At 44.4% G+C, this 22,104-nt stretch overlaps 1 protein-coding gene across 1 annotated transcript in view; it reads left to right on the top strand.

Moving 5' to 3' along the window:
- Positions 1-10,454: 10,454 nt before the first annotated feature.
- The window catches only part of smad3a (SMAD family member 3a), a 30,748-nt gene continuing 19,098 nt past the window's right edge, over positions 10,455-22,104 (top strand). The window contains exon 1 of the mRNA XM_036136204.1: positions 10,455-11,246. Within this exon, the coding sequence (XP_035992097.1) occupies positions 11,044-11,246 (203 nt within the window). The 5' untranslated portion in view covers positions 10,455-11,043. The remainder of the gene's footprint in view (positions 11,247-22,104) is intronic.

Genomic DNA, 22,104 nt, shown 5'->3' with positions numbered 1-22,104 from the left:
TTTTCTTTCAACACAGCAGGCTTCGGTGAAGCACAAGTCATCCGGACCTTTTGACGGAGTTGATACTGTTACCAAAGGCTCCACCGCCTCTACAATTTACGCAGTTCCTGGCCTTTGAGGACTCGGGCCCATAAGCGCTAGCTAATACGCTGGCCAGCCATGAAGCTCCAAATCACATTTCTCACCCTTACAACTTGAATACATCTACCATACACAGGGTCTTCTCATCAATTCCCTTGTCACTAACACTGTTGTTCGCCTATGAAAACGAGAAGCAGCAGCAATTGGGTAAAAAAAATATACAAATGGGACTGAATGGAAAATTTCAGCTCCATTGTCATCAAAGGTGGTAACAGGAGGTAGCTTTAAACACCACAGATATTCTGGTGCTGCTGATGGTGAATGTGCAGATGCGTAGTAATCTGTATATCTACTGTGTCTACACTTTTGGTCAATATAATGATATATGAGAAAATTAGAAATAAATACATTTTGTAATTACACTTTTAAATTAGGTGTAGTGTGGCCAGTTTATTAAAGACTCTTCAAAGCTGTGGTAAACCGCAGTGATTTCTAGTGAAAGGATTCATTAGAATCACAGAAAATGTTTCCAAAGTGTTACACCATTTTGTTTTGTGTTTCATCTTTGTGTTTTCATCCATTCATCTTTTGTCTTGTTATCCGAGATTCTGTGCCGGAGTGTGTGATGAGTCAAGGAGGGACCCTAAGACAAATCTCTCCTCGGCAACACTCTCCAGCTCTTTAGGGGGTTTCAAGTCATTCCAGGATAGAGGATACACAGGAAACGTCTTTTTTTTTAGAGACCGGAATACCTTCCCTGACTCCTCTGGGTGGAAAGGGCGAGCACAACCACCCTTTGAGGGAAGCTTATTTCATCCTCTTGTTTCTGGGATCTTGATATTTCAGTTATGATCCATAACTTGTGACCATAGGTGAGAGTCTTAACAAAGCCACTACTGGAGACAAGACCAATATCTGTCTATCCATCCCCCACTCTGTCCTACCCTCATTCATGGACGACACACCAAGATACTTGAATGGTCATCCAAATGAAGAAAAAAAAAAGCTGGTTAGAAAAATAAACTGGCTTTCAAGCAACCCCTGTGACAATTATGGCTGCATGTCAGAAAACTTTAAATGTGGTTGTCCGAGCCAACTGCACGAGATGCTTCCCAGTGAGTTCTTCCTGTTCTTGGATTTAGGTGTGGTCTGTTTATCAATATTCGTGTCAGACTTCCTGCTTAGTCCAAGACTACTGAGATGATGCTGACTGTCATGCCGTCGACAGCAAACTCTGCTCCCGCAGGGACTGACCTGCCGTCTTCTGGCGCAGACCAGTGACTCAGAGGTAGATCATGCCTCAGAGCGCTGTAAGACGAACTTGGGCTTTTACAATCAGTGCCAAGACAGGAACAAGAGGTTATCACTGGGATTATCTTTTCGTGTGGTGAGTCAGGGCCCTGGAGGTGCGAGATAAAGCAAAAGTGCCTCCTTCAATTGGGCAGGCCAAGTTCACTCTGACCATATAAGGGAAAACGAAATACCTGCTTAAGCGATGATTCATGTGTTTGGTCCACTCATTTGGGCTCGTGTTGTCTCAAGGAGAAGTAGGACCAGCAGAGTAACTCGCTGTTGATGAGCAATAAACACATGACTCTGTTGTTTTGGACAGTTTTAACAGGGCGCACAAGAACTCTAGTTCACAAGTGAAATCCTCTTCAGGAACTAATGACAGATATAAGGTGGTTTCTGTTTTCTTTTTTAATTGCATTGTTTTTTTGTTTTTTTTGTTCTCTTTCTTTTTATACCAATTTCATCCTGCTTTCCCTGTCCCGCCCTCACTTTCTAGTGAGATGGAGCTGGGTGCTAGGGCTCAAATATCCCTGCAAGCAGTTGGCCATAGGTAGGGTGCTGCTCGGAGAGATCTAGTTCAAAGGCATGAAATATTTAAACCGGAATATTATCAGGCTAAACAGATATAAATGTTGATTGGATTCTGGACACAAAAGCTGGTAGCTAAATAGAGAAACACAAATTTAAATAATGAAAAGCCCTATACTGCAGTCAAAGTCTCACAGTTTCAAACTACTAATTCTTAACTAAGAACGTCATATATTTAGAAGAATAGAATGGAAATAAAATGTATAGTTTCTTAGTCAGGAAATTCACGTGTCCCATATATATATATATATATATATATATATATATATATATATATATATATATATATATATATACAGTGGCATGCTGGAACCATTTTTCTGCCTGGGAGTTTCGAATCCAACCAGCCCACAGACCCTAGATAACTTATCTGAAATATCAATTGTGTGCTGTATTTAGAGTTTATAATATAGTTTATGTATAAAGGATTAATCTAAAGTGCCATCAAAATCACACCAAGTAACTAGTACATTATTCCAAGTAATTTCTACCAGAGAGAAAACACACAAACATAATGGGAAGTGCTGGCCTAGTGGTTAGAGCAGTGCGCTTGCACTCAGAGAAGGATGCAAGTCCCCGGTTTGATCCCCAGCGCCTGCACTCAGGGTCCCTGAGCAAGACCCTTAACCCCAGAACGCTTCCCGGGCGCCGCACAGTTGCAGCCCACTGCTCCTCAAGGGGATGGGTTAAAAGCAGAGAACAAATTTCGTTGTAATGTATGTTTCAATGACAATAAAGATATAAACAAACAAAAAAACATACACATTTCTCAGTATTAACTAAATCATCAATGTGCACCTAGGGAGTGCATTGGCAAGCACAGAGCCTTCGATTGTGAACATAGGCTTACTTACTAGTCTCAGAAGTACTTGTTCCCTCTCCAACTTCTATTTCCACTGTAGGTCTGATTTCAATAAGACTTTGAGGCTGCTGCTCATATGCTACAAAAATTATGCAATAATTAATGGATTAGCTGGTTAGCAGGCATCTATACAATTATTCACAACATGAATAATTACTGATGCATGCACATTTAAACTGTATGCATTTAACTTGTGCACAAAATTCCACCTACCACTTTCAGAAGTACTTGAACTCTCCCTAACATCTGTTTCATCTGTGGTGTTGGCACTAGCAGGTTTGATTTCATTTGGAGTTTGATACTGCCCAGGTGCTACCGAAATCATGCAATTGATAGGTTAGTTGGTTGGTTGATTAATTACTTTCATTCAGTAAACAAATTTGGATTCCCAAAACATGCACTAGCAACCCAATCCTGCACATAACTCAATAGGTTATTTTATAATCTAAACTAAAGTATGCTCTTTTAGCTATATGGATTTAATTATTTCCAGATTATGCAGCTATTTCTTGAAACACAGCGGTGAATTACATAAATATCACTTTGCCAATTCAGATCGTAGTCTGATATTAACGTATTAGCCCAGAACAAGCTGTACAACCAGCGGTAGTCATTTAACGTTTGTCACTTCTGTCTGTGGCCTAGAAAACGCACGTGAGCTTTACACACTTTGCAGCATCATGTTCCAGGGATTTTCACTTTTTATTCAGGCATTTGCATCCCCACCTGGCCTTGTTCTGTCCATTCTTAACTCTGGCTTGTAATTGAGTGGCTCCTCCCATTTTCTCTCATCTAGTAGTGCCAGCATGAGTGGTGGTAAATTGGACTCAACCAAACCACGTGTGCAGAGGGGTGTTCGGCGGTATGTGTCTTAGATAGGAAAAATAACTACAATATAGAATGTGTTCAAAGTGATCATTTAGACATTTAAAGTGAATGCAAAACAAAACATAACTTAATTGTTGTTAATTTAGAAAATAAATACCGTGTGTATACTATCCCCCCCCCATACCCCACAAGAAGTGTGCAACTGAGTAGGGTGATTTTAAGAAATGACATTTTAAGAAATTTGAAAGTAGATTTTTAAATTATATTCTGGATTTAATGGAAAGCCAATGAAGGAAAGCAAAAAATAGTGTTATCTCACTTTTAATTGCATTAAAAACTCCTGTTGCAGTGTTTTGGATACGCTGAAGACTTTTAACTGCATCTTGTGTCTCCCGATAGTAAATAATTACAATAGTCAAGCCTTAACGTTACAAAGGCATGGAATAGCTTTTCAGCGTCAATCCTGGACAGAAAATTTCTAATTTTGGCAACATTCCGGGGTAAAAAGAAGGAAGACCTAGAAATCTGTTTATTATGGGACTCAAACGACACCAAAGTAGTTTGCTTTATTACCGGAGGCCATTACCATTAATTTACCAATTATTTTACCAGTAAAGTTCAATTACAATTAAGGGGTTGACAAAGCAGCCTCTTTTCAAAGACCTTAGTCAACAGATTGACAACTTCTCACATGTCTGAATTTAAAAGCAGAAAATTTAAAGTCGGCAGGTTTTATGTCTTCAAGACATGCTCAGTCTAGCTAACTGACTGGCTTAATCCAGATTTATGGATAATTAAAGATGAATGTCATCAGCATAACAGTGCAAGTTAATAATTTCACCAATTGGAAGCATATATATTGTAAAGAAAAATGACCCAAGCACTGAACCCTGTGGTACTCCACAAGTAACCCTGGAGTTTGATATTTTATCCTTTATGTCAACAGACTGGAATCGCCGAGCTGCCACTTTACTGCGAGGCATTGCAGAGGGTCAGGCTCGGTCCAGCATTGCTTAGTAGTGATTTATTATTTAAGCAAATAATAATTCTGCAATACTGCTGGTAGATGGCGCCACGTCTGCTCATATCTGCTCATCTGGATTCTATTTAACCTCAAAAAGGACCATCAAAACACTCTCAAAATGAATGCTTGGTGTATATAACTTTATTTTGTCATGATGAAACAGTTTCTGTTCTTGTTTTTTATAAGCATATAAGCTATATACCTTTAGGATCTGATTGGTCCAGTCTTTGGTCCGTTAAAACCTGTTTAGGGTCTAGTCTTTGGTCCGGTATTGGTCCATGATTTCACATTCGGCACCAGCGGCAGTGGCAGTACCTTCATTATTTAAAAGGGCTTCTGGTGTTGCCCGTCTCTGATGTTTCTCCCATCATCTTTAGCTCGCAAGGCGGTGGGGTTTAGGCGCTTTATGGATAAAAATAGCCGGCACAGCTGTTGGTTTTAGCATGTGAGGGTAACATCCACCTGTTGTCATCAATTCTAGTGGTAAAAAGGACTCAAAGTCTTCTGGAGAGAAGTGTTGAGAGCACAAATGTGGGTCCTTTGGAAGTTCTTCTAACGGTGCTCTTCTTTTTTTTCATGAGGGAAGCGATGAAGACTCACCTCACTTTTTCTGTTGTGTTTTTTATTTTTGTTTTCAAATTACAGCCAACAGCGATTTCCATTGTCTAAATTTACACCAGTCAAACGTAATATGATCAAAAACAGCTTGGGTAATGTTAACCTTCCTGTGTTAACTCTGTAGGTTCCAGTCCAGAAGGACCTAATAACATCATCAACCCAGCATGCATTGCCCAGGTGAAAAAATGGCGACATCCATGGGTGAAAAATATAACAAAGACTATACAATTTTGTAATTATAAGTTTTACATATCACAAACAACAATTTATAAGTTAATAGGAAAATTACAACATATTTAGGCCAAAATTTTCAACTAATCATGGATCCCTTTAACAACTCGACTGTCAAAACTAATATCTGTTAGCAGGAAAACAAAAAGGACAATAACCCGTTTGCAAATTGCGCACACACTTAACATTGTTCTCTGGTGAAGTGCCTTTTGATTCAATTTCCGAAATCTGCATCCCACATTCTGACTTGACATTTTTTTCCCACTTTTCCTTGCAACAATTCTCCGTCCATCAGATTGTGAGGACATGTGGGATCTTGTCCGCTGCCCTCTTCAAGTCATCCCACAGATTTTCTGCCAGATTTACAACTCCGATTCCAAGGAAGCTGGGTTATTGTGTAAAACAGATGAAAACAGAATACAGTGATTTGTAAATTATTTTTTTTCCCTATAATCAATTGAATACTGTTACGATTGTGCCGTCTTTCCTGTTTTTGTTCGTCATCTGTTGTTTTTTGGGCCGGCTTTTCTGGACACGACCTGGACTTTTTCATGAACCCAATTCTAGACAAGCTCTTTGGACATGTCAGCCATCTCCTGCCTGCCTTCAGCATGCATTAACCCTGCCTGCTTCTTGGACCTGTTCCCTGCCTGCTTCAGGTTCTGTTTGTTCATTTATTTAATAAACCTTTTAAAACGCAAAACCGTGTCTGGCTTGAATATTGTGTTTCCTGATTCTTCTAAAGAATTACAGAATACACTACAAAGATAAGACAGTTAATGTTCACGTCCATAAACTTTTTATCTTTTTATCATTTGTGTTGAAATTGATTCGCGCAACATGTTCCGTAGAAGCTGGAAAAGGCAATAAAAGACTGGGAGAGTTGAGGAGTGCTCAAAAATCACCTGTTTGAATCATTCCACAGGTGTACAGGTTAGTTAGAAACAGGTGAGTGTCATGATTGGGCATAAAAGGAGCATCCTTGAAAGGCTCAGTCGCTCACAAGCAAGGATGTGGCGAAGTTAATCGCTTTGTGAACAATTCCTGCAGCTTCTTCGAAGTCGCTGTCAGCACCTCCTTCGCCATTTTCTGTCTTGTCTTTTTCAATAATTTTGGATTTAAATTTTTTTGTGATGTCGCTGTAATGCTTTGAAATTTTTTGCGATTGTTACATTTCGTCTCCTGACTGATACCTTTGGCAAGCGGGATCCTTCTGATACTTTGTAACTTCTCCTTTGGCTACAGCTAAATGATCCAAACATTAAAAGAAAGTTCAAAAAACAATCCAAAGAAATGTATTTCAGATATAACAGTTTCAGTATATTGGATGTTAGGTGGAACTCAATAAGACTGAATGCTGAAAATGAATAAGAAGGTGCTGGCATAATGTTGCTTTCAGGGTGTGTAGACTTGTACTACCAGGTTATTACACCTTTGTATCCCCTTCTGTGATGATCTCCTTGCACACATGGTGGTTGTTTTTATTTGTGAGTGAAAGTTTTAAATCGTGTCTTGGTCTGGATGACGGTGCAGTGGTTGGGACAGTTACCTCATAGCGAGATAAAAAAATATCCCAAATGTGCAAAAACCAATTGCAGCAGTACCTGAGCATGCATTACATCATTTGTGATTCAGGACCTGTTGCATGCACGCTATCTTTCGCCTGTTGGCTTTGTCTCCTGCCTCTCATGCAACCCTGTACGGGACAAAAACACCATAGAGGATTCGTCCTATCGGTGACATCCTGGGACTATTTATATCCCTGCGTATTTTAATAACTTATGCAAATATAAAAACGAGAGAAAAGTAACTGCAGAATATTTAACATATCCCGTATTTACGGATGGTGAATAGTTTTAACAGAGCTCCCATTCCTGCAGCTCGCATTTGTTCAGGTTCGCTCTGTTGATCTAGCTGGGTGACAGGCAATTAGACTCACAAGAAAAATTGCTGCCTTCCTGTTATTCATAGCACAGACTTGTGCAACGGCTTGAAGTTTCAAAAGGTTTGTCGCTGAGGACTCGAACCAAGAATGGTTTCCTCTGCTCGAGTGGATTATCACTAACCTCTTTTGCAGGAACGATAAGACGTTTTTAAAAAAAAAAGTGTTTGGAAAAGGAGTGCAAACAAATTCCATAGGATAGATAGAGCAAGAAAAAGTATAGAGACTGCATGTGGAGGAGTGTGTGCGCTTATGTTTGCTTTGTGTGTGTGTGTGTGCATGTGTGTGCAATGGATGGTTACGATGCTGAGCCTGTAGTACATCGTGTGCTCCAACATTGCTGCAGGAGCTTTCTCGAGCTGTTGAGCGATTGATGGCTGTCTCAGCAAGAAAACGCTGTGTCCTGTTATTTAAGCAGCTCTGTGAAAACACTTTTACATGGTGACAGCAGCAGGAATTCAAATTGCACATAAACGAAAGTATGCACATAATCCCGTCCGCGGCAATTAGACAAGTGAGGAACTGACAAAGCTTTAATTTTGGTTTTTAGCCTCGTGTGAACGTGAAACTCAGATTTGTGGCACCGAACGTTTTACCTTGCAATGTTTTTTTTTTTTTTTCTAATTAAAATATTGCATTGATAAATAATAAATAATTCAACCAGTTCAATTAAATCACTTATTCAAGGTTTTGTGCGGTTTAAATCTGGTAAGCACTGTAGGAAAGAGATAGTCACTCTTTGTAAAGAAGCTATAACACTGAAAACACGAATGCGGGAGTCAGTCAGTCAGTTTCATAGCTTGTACTTCTTTTTGCCTAACGTCTGAACCAGTGTAGAGATTACACATCTGAACGTTTAGGACTCGCTTTAAATCTAAAGCTGTTTATTTTTAATTTAGGGTTTATAAATCTTAAAGCAATGCCAAACTCTGTATCTGCTATTTGAAAATATTACCGACTACTAGATAGTTTTTCCACATTGCCAGTACACTTTATACTGAAAAAATACAGATCTTCTTCATGAACATGGTCATCTGCTTCCTTATCAACGTCATCCTGAGACCCGGAGATTATGTCCTTTAGTAGTGTTTCATTTCCACAGGGACACCAGCTGACATCCCACACACACACACACACACACACACACACACACACACACACACACACTGGCCTGAGTACCGTGAGGTTGAGGCCAGCACAATGTCATTATCATCCATTGGATCGTGCGTGGTCACTGCCCATTCAGCCCTGCTGGCGTGCCTTTTGTGCTCTGTAATTCTTCTCACTGCAGCCCCCCCTCCCACAACCACCTCCACCAAAATCCCCCTTAAACTCTGTCCCACTAAACCACCCACCCTCTGCCCACCAATCTATTGCAGCACATACGTAATCCCTTCCCCCCCTGCCCTGCACCCCTGCATCCGTCCTGTCTCTCGCTCCGCACTTCTCCAAAAAACAAACCAGCTGTCTTGGCCGGTCGGGTCCCTGGGGGCGTAAACAGGTGTCGAGAGGGCCACGGGGGCCTTAGCATATGACACATGGCAGCATGCTCCCGGAGCCTTTCTCCTCCGGCCTGCCGACACACCACTGACACCAGAGAGGATGACTTTTTATAGCTGGAGACTAGATTATTTGTACGGATAAGGTTCCGGTGGTAAATTCACACTCGAATCTCTTTCGTTTTGCTCATAAAGTGTTTAAACGTCAAAAGATGCAGATCGTAAAACCTTGGCATTCACTGTAAAAATATACACTGCCAGGTTTACCGGAAGAGATGAAAGGAGAGGCATCTGTCCCGGTGGCCCTGAAATATTTTTAGCACAAACCACACGCTATGTACTTTGGGGTGGGGGGGTGGGGGGGGGGGTGACTGCTGGACACAGGTCAGTGCTCCTGTGCTACTATTCTGGGCTAAAGTGGGAGGTTTAGCAGATATCTGACGATCACATGCACGCACCCTCTGGGACTGGGTTTGGTTAGACCTAAGGAGGTGGACATGGAGCGTGAGCGGCGCCTTGGAAACTTTTACAACTCTTGCTAATAACACTGTTCACAATAAAAGACCTAGCTTTTGAAGCCTGAAGAACAAAGGCAGCTCCTGAACCGTCCCACTATCACTCTCTCTCTGTGGTGAGCCCTTCGCTGGTGTTGCACTCTACATCTGGCACTTGACTTCTTGACACCGTCTGCATGAGTGCATGCAGGAGGAGGGGGTGCTTATGCATATGAGTGTGTGTGTGTATGTGTGTGTGTGTGTGTGTTATAGCTGTAATTTAGAGGCTGAACCAGGCTATAAACTAAATTGCCACCTCGTTGGTGTAGGAGATTCCCTGTTTGTACATCCAGCAAGTCAAGGCAAGTTGGCGTGTCATGTTCTGCGTGTGTGTGTGCGCACAGACTTCTGTCAACTTCCATCTTACAGCAGCTACAGTGTTTTTTCACTCACACGGAAACAAACAAACCCATAGGAGAAATTGCTGGAAAGTCTTGTGCCTATGGAGTGAATTTTGTATTTTGTACTTGGATATTTATAAATGTATGTATATATATCCTTTTATATTTATTCAAATCTTTTTTATATTTATTCAAATGTTTTAGAGACAAAATTCTCTCCATATGTGCTGGGCAGGAGATGTGGACAGCCAGTGTGCTCAGGCGTGTTTACGCCACAAACACACTGATTGAGGTGTTTCATTATGGTAACATCACTTGTGTGATTGTCTAAATTACCTCTTTTTTTTCTCGGCCATATGTGTCATATAGTCCAAAAAGGGCAAATCAACAGTAGTTTCTCCATCCTTGGCGCAATTAAACAGTTTACTCAGTTTTACATAAGTGATTCATAGTGGTCTAGCTGTGTGAGTGACCGCTATAATTTAGTCAGCCACATGGCCGTTCTTCATCAGCATGAGAAGAAAAGGCAGGGATTGTGCAACATCAGCAGCACAGCCCATTTGGCCAGCTGCTGCTCCAACCGGGCTGAAGTCTGAAGTCTGAATGGAGAGTCTCAGCAGCAAAGCTCCCCGCATTTGCATTCGCTGCAGACTTCAGTCGGGCGACCACAACACCGCGGAGGCTTCTGAACTTCACAAAACTTTGCCGCTAGCAGAGCCAAACGCACCGAGACGACGAAGTGCCGACATTATTGCTTTCGATTATTTTCCGGTAGTCGAGTTATAGACGTGGTTCGGCCGCGTTTCGGTTCGTGGTTCGCCTCCGAAGCGCGCCGTCGAGCGAATCCAGACGGACTACTTTTTGTGGCGTATCAGCGTCGAGTTCAAGGCGCAACAGACTACCGGCGGCGCACACTCGGCTGTGTAGCTCGATTCAGGGCGAAGGAGTGCGCCGAAGCTGAGGAGTTTGAAGCTGGAGATGCCCTGCAGAGGCGTCTAGCAAACACGAACCGCTCGCTTTCTCGGCCAAACAACGCTCCAACCTTTGCTGCGTGGACCCTTATAGGGGCAGGTGGTGGTGTTTTTTTTAATTTTTTTTTTTTTTTTGTGCGTTGTGTTTTCGGTCCAAAACCCAGCGGACTTTCTCGACACTGGACGGACTTTGACTGAACTCTTTTGAAAGATGTCAATTTTGCCTTTCACTCCCCCCATCGTCAAAAGACTGCTGGGCTGGAAGAAGGGAGAGCAGAACGGCCAGGAGGAGAAGTGGTGCGAGAAAGCGGTGAAAAGTCTGGTGAAGAAGCTGAAGAAGACGGGCCAGCTGGACGAGCTGGAGAAAGCCATCACCACGCAGAACATCAACACCAAATGCATCACTATACCGAGGTGAGGGCGGCTCTGGTGATGGCACGCCGAGCGTAAAGTTAGCCAGCCGGCTTTTAAAACGCACATTTACAGCCTTGGCGCAGGAAACTAGACCCTTTCTCTCCGGTTCCACTTGTGAGGGAACTTGGCCTCTCCGGCTCCCCTCCTTTTTTTTTTTTCTCTCGAGCCGCAACTTCAAACTCTGATTTCCTTCGCGTCTAGTAAACATGGAGGCGAGCAGGCAAGCTAACAGTGTGTGTGTGTGTGTGTGTGTGTGTGTGTGTGTGTGCGTGCGCAGCTCAGAAACCTCCTGCTAACCAGCTCCCGTAACGGCGCACCGCCACCGGAACACAAACGCACCATTTGAGCCGAAACTGTCCCCGGCTGGATCTGGCGAGCCGGACCCCGCGTCACCGAGACGTGTTTGGGTCTCTGCGCGTGCGCGGCCGGCCAATGGGACGCGTGCAATGCAAAAGCACCGGTGTAGTCCCAAGTTATATAACTTGGCCTTAATCTGGGACGCTTTCTAGCGTTGTTGGTGCGTAGGCGAGTCTGGAGAGCTGAAGGGGGGGTGGTGGTGTTTATCCTCTCTCCTCTCAGCGTCACCCTGCAGCCATTTGTTTCTGTCAGTGCATCCTTTATAATAATAATAAGTGAAGTAAGGTTGCTGCCGGTGGTTCAGTAGACGGGTTCCTCGAAGGCTGCCACAGCCAGGCACTTTATTTGCAAGAGTTGCAGAAAAGGATAAACCAAAAAAAAAAAAGGTGCGAAATGTCCAAATCCGTATGCATTCTTCCACAATCAGACTACTTGATAGACTTTTGCGTGCAGGGAATGGTCCAGGTGGACAGCGATAAACGCCATGCAGATAGCTACTCCAGTGGTAAATAAATAAAGCACAATTGCACCAATGTTTGTTTTTGGCTATAATCATCTCTACGTACACTCTGCAGCCTGGCAAACACTCCAATCCAAACTTACCCACCATCAGCTGAGCTATAGTGGACTTGGCCAATTGCATTAAAGCAGTGGCACTGAGCGAACAAAAGTGGGCGATGGTAAGAATAGCTGTGCTCTGTTGTTGCTTTCCTGGAGCAGACAGCTTAAAAAACGAACAAGTCCTATTGTGCCATCAGTCTTTTTGGGTTAGCAGGCCTCATCGGTTCATTTATTATTATTGCTGCAGGAGGACAGATCTGTATCAGCAGCAGCGAGTAAATAAGGATCACATTGAAATAGTTCCAGTTCACACTAGATGAATTAGAATGAATTTCCTGAAAAATAAATAAAATGGCGAGCATAAATCCACTTCAATTCCCATTTTTTCCACTGCGGTGTAGAAAACTGAGCTTTTCTTTTTTTATGCTTAAAGCATGGTATTGTCTAAAATACGTTACTGTGACGTAGATTCTTGCATTAAACCTGTGATCGGGGCATAGGGGTGGGGTAAAGGCCAACAAGGACGCAAGCGGTGACAGTAAGTAAGCATCTGTAATGTTGTTCTGTGCACAGATTGAGCCAATCTAGAGGCTTTCTCCACCTCCACATGGTAAATGAAGGCCGCCACGAGGAGGATTAGAGCCTGTCACGGCGGAGTACAGCACAGGCCTGTTTATGTTTAGCAGGGAAATGTTCTTTATTGGCATGTGTTAACGTGTTTCCAAAAAAAAAAGACTTAGGTAACACGGCTTTTTACCTAAGTCAGATATCGATAAACATGAAACAACCTTGGGGTGGGGGAAAAAAGAGGCGATTTGCCTTTTTAAATGTAGTTTCAAACTTTGCTTCAAGCAGTGTGGATCAAATGGCTCTAAATTCGCTTTAAGTGGTAGAAACGTTGAAATTTCCAGTCACACCTGGGATTTTACAGGCTTCTGTCATGTATTCCTCTTTTTTTTTCTTTTTTGGTTTTGTTTGAATGAATGTAAAATAAACGGCCAAACCTTAGCGTGCATCCAGAAAACCTGGCTTGTGCGGCTGGGCTGTTCCTCGCATTTAATAGCACGCAGTGTCAGATGAAATCTACACCCCCCCCCCCCCCCCCCGCCTCTAATAGGGCGCTCCCACATTCCCGGCGGCCACAAGTGTGCATATCACAGCTACCGGGACTCTGTGCCAGCGCGCGGAGCTAAGCCGCCCCAAAAAGTTAAATAACGTTCCTGACGTTCCGAACGTTTCCTGCCGCTAATGCTCACAGGAAGAGGCAGAGCGCGTCGAGATGACCTCAGATTGGAGCTGGCCTGTCGGCGTGGGCCAGCAGGGTCCCTGGAGGACTGCTGCTTCTATTAATTCCCCCCCCAAGCTCTGGCACGCCGACAGCAGCTGCCTGCGTGTTGAGGCCTGTCCGCGGCCGGGGAGCTCAGCTCCTATGTCTCTGACACATGAACTGTGTGGCGGGGCTCGCCGCCGACGCGCTTCGCCAGGGTTCTGGGTGATGCTGAGGGCGGAAGTAAGCCAGCGCTGTGTATCGATCGGGTCGATAGCGGCATCAGGTTGGGGAATGGCATATCATGGATCACATATCATCTCAGGGAGGAACACACACATTCACACACAATTTAAAAGAACAAGATGCAGAATAGAACAGCCAAACAAAGTTAGCTGTGTTTTGAGGTTTTTATCCCTTTCTCCTGTAGTTTTCTGTCAGGTTTCACCACACGGTGATTGGATCTGACATGATGTTCTGATGTAAAAACTGATTATCAGGCAACCAAGCGTAATTATAGTGGTCAGCGAGGCTGGTTCATGTCCCAATGGGTTTACCTAACAGATAAAGCTCTCGTGGTATGAAAAGCCTGCACTTTCTTTTTCATTGGGAGCAAAGTGCTAAACTAAAACTAAAGCCGGGACAGGGCAGCTGCTTTTCCAGCCTGTCACGTCACTTGGGTTTTGACAGGAAGCATTTTTGTCTTTTTTTAGGACATCATAGGGAATATAAAAGTGAAAGCTGAAGCTTTTCTCTAACTTCAAGTCTTAGTCATTCAGCATCTAGTAATGTTGCCGCTGTGCCGCTTATCACTCTCAAAGTCAAAGACTTATTACCCCCCCACACACACACACACACACACACACACACACACACACACACACACACACACACACACACACACACACACACACTTCCTGTGAGCTGTAAACATCGTAGAGTTAACAATACTGGTTTGGATGTGTGTCAGTCCATGGGAATCTACTGCTTTCTAATGGTTTAGGACCAAATGTGACTAATGTATTCTTCTTGTGTTTCATTAAGCAGAGCCTGGACTTACAAACACAGGGTGGGTGGCTCATTGTTTGTAAATCTGGAAAATATGCCAAAAACGTTACACTGGAGGTTAGGTGTCAGGTTCTTCTATAACCTGGATGGTGAGGGTCATTTAGCCCTAAGGAAGCCAAACCACAATGTTTTCTTAACTCTGGCTGGCTGAGTGTTTTCACCTTCTCATAACCCTTAGCAGGCCACCCTTTGTGCTTAAAGCTGACTGAACGTCACCACTGGGAAAGTGATTTATCGCGGTTTTTAGATGAGTCAAGCATCTAAACCAGGATCCGACTCAGTATATTGACCAACCTTTTAGTTAACAATAATTTCCCAAAGTTACAGTAGTAAAATTGACCCTTTGAGAGAAAGAAACAATGATCCCTTTAACAAAAGTCGGCCTTTTCACAGCCATGCTTACCATGATGCGGCAGGACTGTCGTCATGGCTACTACAGCTGCACTAACCGGGCTTTTATTGGCTGGCGCAGACTTCCAGGTTTTCGGCTTTCTTTGATCTCTGACTCGCTGCTTCCCATCTCACCTAATCCCAAAACCCATGTATGTTTGATTTGTTTCAATTCAACAACTACATGACAAACATTCGCTGTAAAAGAAATTGTGCTTGAAAAAAAAAAAAAAAGATTTGCAGGACTTATTGCGATGTGGGACGCATTAGTCACATTCTGCTCGCCTACAAAGCAATCTCTGCATTAAAGGGAGAGTCCCACAGACACCGATGATGCATAAAAAATAAGATGCACCCATAGCCAAACAGGCCTCCATCAGACACTGCTTACATGAAATCAGGGGTGCCAGAGTCCGCTCCTCGAGAGCTGCTGTCCTGCTGCCTCTAGACGTTTTCTTTCTCTAAATGAAGGGTTCATTACCGAATGTCTGAGGGGATTCAGACATTTGGTTCAAGTGTAGGAGAAGGGGTTCATTTGAAGGTTGCAGGATGGTAGTGCTAGTGGACTGGACTCGGGCATCCCTGCATTAAGTAGCGCATGTAATGCATTTACTATCTCATGCAGCCAACAGTGGAAAAACTGAGTTTGAAAGGCAGAAGTTGAGATTCAAAATATACTGCCAGCCTTATGATTTTCACAATAGCTTACAGTTTATCTTACAGGGGTCCCCCCCCCCCCCCTCCCCATAACAATAAGCGGAAGAGCCATTTTCCACCCGTATTGACCGCCTGACCTGATTTCAGTCACTGGTTTAATTGATTGGGGCATCAATTATCATGAGGATGAGTTATCCTACTCAAAGTTCAGAAAGTTGAAATAGACTAGAAAAAATGTTAATTTGTAAAAGAAATGAAATAAAAATAACTCGGGTTACAAGCAGAGCCCTGGTTAGAAGATACAAGCATCACTTTTTTTATCACATTGGCTTAATTCAAATCATTTCAATTCAAAAGTGCTTTTTTAACCCCAAAGGGCAACTAAATGTTGAAACTGATGCCGTGCAGGTTTCTTCAAATAGTTGCGGTAGATGCTGATGGGTGTGGACAGGAAGGATCTCCTGTTGTGGTCTGTCTTACAGCGGATCTGACGAAGCCAGAGATCGCTCTCACTGCAGCAGACTCATAGATCTGCAGCACCTTGCTGCATAAACTGGCTGGCCCGCGCTAGGGCCGGGCGATATGGCATAAAATCAATATCGCGACATGTTGAACAGTATCACCTCGATAACGCTAAATGCCCGATGGTACTAAATTTCCTCCATTTTCTCAACCTCCCTTGGCTCTCGTTTCAGACTGGATGGGGCGGAGTCACGTGACTATAGACTGTAGCGCAGCGTCTTAAAGGGACAGGACCAAAGCCTACCTTTACCTATGAAAACGACTTTTGCTTTCATTTTTGTTTGAATACCAAAAATACCGACAGGTCGGTTGCAGTTGTAAATTTCCGTGGCGGTAGATTTTTTCACCTTACCGCCCAGGCCTACCCGGCGCTTCTTGAAGGAGGCACGGTGTGCGCTGTCCCTCCCTGTAGACGGCTGCACTGTAGCACCTCCAGTCCAGGTGAAGACCGACGTATTAATACTCGTCCACCTTGTTCTCCTGTGAAGGAAGTAGCGTCTGACCTGTAGCCATTTCTCTTTAAATCCACTATGAAAAGATTGTAACGTACTTTAATAATGATAAAAGCGGTGCACATGGCTGTATAAGACCCTGTATGCCCTTTAAATTACAGCAGTCGGACATAATGTTCAGGAAAGCTTTAATTGCCTCCTGAATGCCTGCCCTGACACGGATGCCCTTCAGCTGAAACGGGGGCGCCTGTGCCTGGTGTCCCGGCTGGAGATGGGCGGCTGGGCACTGATGCCGGTCAGCAGGTTGTCAAACTGGGTGAGTCAGCGCAGCAAACTCAACACGCCTCTGATTGATCTGGTGAATTCAGACACGGCGCAGATTACCGTGTTTTCCGGACTATAAGTCGCAGTTTTTTTCATAGTTTAGCCGGGGGTGCGACTTATGTGTGAAATTATTAGACATTTTTACCGGTATATCATCTTCTGTTATTTTCACACCAAACAGAAGACATGCTTTGCGCGGACGACCGGCGGAGCGGAGTGCCTGTTATTTCACTATATGCACGCGCGAAAGCAACAACAAAAAAAACGGCTGTTATCATCAAATAAACATGCAAGACTTAGTTTTTTTGTTTTTTTTGTTTTGTTTTTTGGAATGTTGGCAAGATAGCGCTACACTGGTACAATTATTTAGCCTGTTGTTGCCTCCGCTCTATTTTTATCTAAAATTGCCTTTCAAGATGACATGTCTGTTCTTGATGTTGTATATTATCAAATAAATTTCCCCCAAAAATGCGACTTATACTCCAGTGCGACTTATATCTGTTTTTTCCTTCTTTATTATGCATTTTATGGCTGGTGCGACTTGTACTCCGGAGCGGCTTATAGTCCGGAAAATACGGTATATTATATTATTTAGTAAATAAAGCCAAGCCGCTCTCTTGATTTCATCCGTAATTTTACAAAGAGTCCAGCAGAGGCAAAAAAAACCAGGACAGCGCCTCCAAACAAGCGTCCAGGTTGAGGCGTTGGACGTCTTTTTGACGCTCAAAAGGCCTTTGGTAACGTAACCGTCTCCTGCGACAGTCTCGGCCTGCTTTAACAGACTGATTGGTCTTAGAAACTCCCCATGGTAGCCCAGTACCATGGGGAGTACAAACATACGTAATCTTCCTCTGGCGGTAAAGAGTTGGTGTAACACCGGAGCATTTTACAGACAGCCGTGCGATGCCTTTGTGTCAGTCGTGACTGGTGTTGAGCCTGGGGGAGTGGATTCCCCACGTCTACCTCACTGAACTCAGCTTGGGTTCAGGCCTTGAGGCTTCGGTGAGCGTTTGTCGTGTTTTGGACTTATTCATCCCGGCAACAGGGGTGCTTTCCCCGTTCCCACCACTGCGTGTCGGGGCAGGAGGGAGATGAGTTAAAGCGAGGGGGACCAGGAAGAGGGAGAACAAGTGTCACCTTTTTACAGGCCAAACATGTCTCCGCAGCCGCGTTTCTGTACTCGGCGCCTCTTTGTTCATTCCTTGATTTATTAAGAACATCGATGCCTCTTTAAAATAAGCTTTGGTAACCAATCAGGCCTGATCAAACACCAGGAAAAGAGGACGTCTCTGCATCGTGTGCCATGTTTGTGGTTATTGTCGAGCGCTTTGACGCTGATGCACAAGTCAGATGAGAGAGAGAGAAGAAGCAATTAAGGTGGAATTATGGGTACTGACGAGGAGCTGGGCATTCCCATGGTCCCGTTTGGTGCCGGACGGGCCCGCGTGTCGATTAGAACCAGGAACATGCGACGCTGAGTTTGGAAACAGCCGGGCTCTCGGATTCCCCGTCTTATCGCAGCCTCTGGCTAGAACAGTTTGTGTTGAAGGGAAAAACAAATGAAGCTGCTGATAGCTGAGCTAGAACTGGTTTGTTTGAAGCCAGACGGCAGGTTGAAATGAAAAGGAGCGTGTCTGCGTGTGTCTGGGTGACTGCCATTAAAAACACACACACACACACACACACGGCTGAGGAGACGTCACATGTACCTGCACTGCTTCATAATCTGAATGCCTGAAAGGCATAAGCTGTGCAGCGCTGTGTCGTCGTTTTAAAAGTCGCTGCGCATTGTCAGCATCTGGCTTTTGTCCAGAGGGTAACATCGTGATTTTGGGAACATCGATCAGTTTATCAGGCCTTCCTTAAGTTTAACATTAAACACATTTGTTCATTATCAGGTGATTTAGTAATCGATCCGCCGTTTGACCTTTTCGGTGGCAACAGAAGACGGGCGTGGTGCGCGTCGGGCCTCAGCCGCTCGATAACAAGTGATTTGGGTGTTGTGGTGTTGACCTACAGTTCCTCTCTCTTCCCTCCGTTTCTGCTTTCGGCGCTCTTCGCTTCTCCTCCCTAATTTGAGGGCGACACAATGAAAGGCAGAGGGCGGCTATATCACACGCTGGACATGAAAAAGAGGCAATCGACAAAATTAGCTCCTGCAGCCACGAATACGGGAGTTTGCTTCATTCAGTCGGGCACTGCTGGACGTAATATTCACACCCGTCGAGCTAACCCTGCCTTATATTTAAAGCCTTGGTGTGGCAGTTCCCCTGCCTTTTGTCCGAGCACTTGCATTCAGCGCTTGAATACGAGGCCCGGTGCCCGAGTCACCCAGGACGGCGTTGTTCAGGGCAGACGCAGCCTGGGAACGGGTCACGGAGAGTTCACGCGTGTCCGTCTCGCTGCTCTGACGACGTTAACCTGTCGTCCGCTTCAGGGAGTCCTCCGTTGTTTGATCCGGTTTGACAGGCGACCGATACGGCCGTGAGTCAGCAGAGGGGCCCCCGAGCCGTCAGTGATTTCTGCCTCTGCCGACTGGCCTATGCAGTTTGTTTCAGGTGATTAAACGGCACTCCGGCGTCCAGCTGCAACAACTCCGATCTGTTTGTTATGTTTTGGGTGAGTCACAGTCAATCCTACGGTCGGGACTGTTTTCCTGTCGGTCCGCCGCTGTTTAGAAAAAGCCGGTTAGATTGGCTTTCCCCCCGCGTTATTCCTCACACAGGCCAAATTATCTCTAAAGCCGTTTATGGGAAGCCGGCGGTTAAGCGACAAATAAACTTGTGTGAAATCTGATTTACTAACAACATTTAGGATGTTTTCTCTCTCCTTTTTTTTTTTTTTTTTTTTTAGCGACAGTGTGATCCCCCGTGTTTCCGTGCGTGCGTGGATGAGGTTAGTCAGCTCAGAGGAATGCTCTCTGTGCCTGGTGGGGCTCTGAGGAGGGCGTGGGCCGCTGTTTGGTTTGCGGCTTAAAACCATGGGTGGAGGGGTTAGAGACAACTCTGCCTCGACTTGGCCCTGGCCGTCTCACTATCTGCGGGGGAGTGAGCGTGCACGAGGCAGAGGCACGCACACACACACACACACACACAGACGCAGTTTCACCAGACAACAAATGCGCCTTTGTGCTCCACTGGCTGCCACTGCAGGCGAAAAAAAACCTGCGAGATTATACAGCTGGATAAGAAAGTAGCATTAAAAAAAAAAAAAAGGCTTGAGTTTAAAAGGAGAAAGGAAGTTCAGAAAGGGATCCATTGCGCAATAGAGTGTCAGGAAGGCTCGACAATGTTGCGGAGATAGTGGGCCAACACTGACTTTAAAAAAAAAACCTCCGCGGATGAATCAGAGCAGAACTGTGCGCTTCCATGTTTGATAGAAGAGATGTTTAAAAAGCCCCCGGTGCGGTGAACTGAAATGTGTCGTGTTGTTTTTTTTTTTTTTTATAAGGTGAGAGGCGCGCTTTTGTCTGAGCAACAGAACCAGAAGCGTAACGAGAAGCTGAGAGCTTCCTGTGCACTTTACTGTCAAGGACGGCCGTTTGCTTTAAAGAAGAATCAAAATGTGTACAATTTATTTCAGTCGAGGAAAGTCTAAGAAATCAGTTTGGTATTTGAGTGTAGAATTGCTCTTTAGTGCAGCAGAAAACAGAGTCGGAGCCATTTGTTGTCCCAGTAGGTCCATACTGGACGTATTTGACTGTGGCTTATATTTCCTGGGCTGTTGGGAACCTGGGGGGGGGGGGGGGGGTTCTGGTGGTTTCCTCCCACAGCTCTGAAGCCTTGGGGCTGCTGGGTGGAGCAGAGTTTATCCTCAAAAGGTTTAAAAAGTTTATCCTCAAAGGTTCATGAAGTGAATAAGCCGGTGTATGTGTCATTCATATAATCAGCAGTGCTTGGGTGCTGGCTCTTTGGTTGTAATCACATCAGTGATTGGGGTTATTTCCCCCCACATCAGATAGATGAGGCAGTTCATCTCATGTGTCATCTAAAGGCAACTTTTATTCTTGCTGGAAAAGTAATCAGTGAAAATCAAAAAAAAAAAAAAAAAAAAAAAGGGCTCACCAGCAGAGGCTGTATGGTATTCCCTCACTGGGCATTGTTAGATAACTCGTTAACTCACCATTAGCCAATCATATGACTTCAACTCTGTGCGTTTAGGTCGCATGTCAGGGCAGGACGGCGAGGAGGGAGTCTGTAGCTCTGTCAGCCGTCTAGATGTGACGAAGACGACATGCTGAAGTTCAGCTGTGAAGTCACAGATGTGAAGAAACGGGGATTTAAGTGACATTCAGCCAGGGCTGCACCATATATCAAGAATATATTGTTATTGTAACATCAGTGTGTGCAATGCTCACATTGCAGCGAACTGTTTGGAGCGCAGTAATTGTTCGCTAATATATTACAAATGTTGTATCTTCAGAATATTGACCAATGTCATCGCCGTTGCAAGGTTTTCTGATATGGTGCCGCCCTACTTTGAACTCGCCGTGGTTGCTGGTACTAAACTCTGCAGCTCCGAGCCATTCAGAGACTTCTGATCTGCACGGATTTTAAGACACAGCCGCGTCTCTGTTTGGTCCGAGACAATATCCAGGCGGCGGGAGTTGTGTAAGGAAAAGTACCTTGTTAATGCTGGAGGTCAGAGGAGAATATATACAGACTGTTTAAAGATGATATAAAGGCCAGAGTAGCTGAGAGTACCACCTTACAGCCCACGTGAACATGCTTTGTGAATGCACAGCACGTCAGACCCCGAAGCAGCCAAAGAGCCGACTGCGTGCCACGTCTGTCCGTAAATATTAATCTGAGGCTTCCCATGTCAGATTTCCAATTTTTTTTTTCGACTTTCTAGTTGATTTCGCCGGCTTGAACCTTGGAAAGCGCAGCTATCCTAGTCCAGGAAGACTCACTCGCTAAGATGACGCTTTAATGGTGTTTTATTGTGAATTTGTCAAAATTCTTCTTCTTTTACTACATAGCGTACTTCTTCATTCAGGTTCATTGATAACAGTAGGCACATTTGTCCTCTGATTTCACGTGCCGTCTCCCTCCGGCCTTCGTTCACATCTTAGCTCAGCAAACAGTCGGTCTGGGACGTACGCTGTGCAGCTGACTCTGGCTCAGCAAACTAATAGGACGCTCGATCTTATCAGAGAACATTAAAACCACTTAAAGTTGGGTAAAAATACGCATAAGTGGCGTTTGCTTTTACATCACCCTGACAACCGTGACCAGCTGTGTGATGTGCCCATCAGCTG

Source organism: Fundulus heteroclitus, chromosome 4, assembly GCF_011125445.2.
Source record: "Fundulus heteroclitus isolate FHET01 chromosome 4, MU-UCD_Fhet_4.1, whole genome shotgun sequence".
NCBI classification, from domain to species: Eukaryota; Metazoa; Chordata; class Actinopteri; order Cyprinodontiformes; family Fundulidae; genus Fundulus; species Fundulus heteroclitus.
Note: the sequence above shows the minus strand (reverse complement) of the source record. Positions and strands in the feature narration are given on the sequence as shown.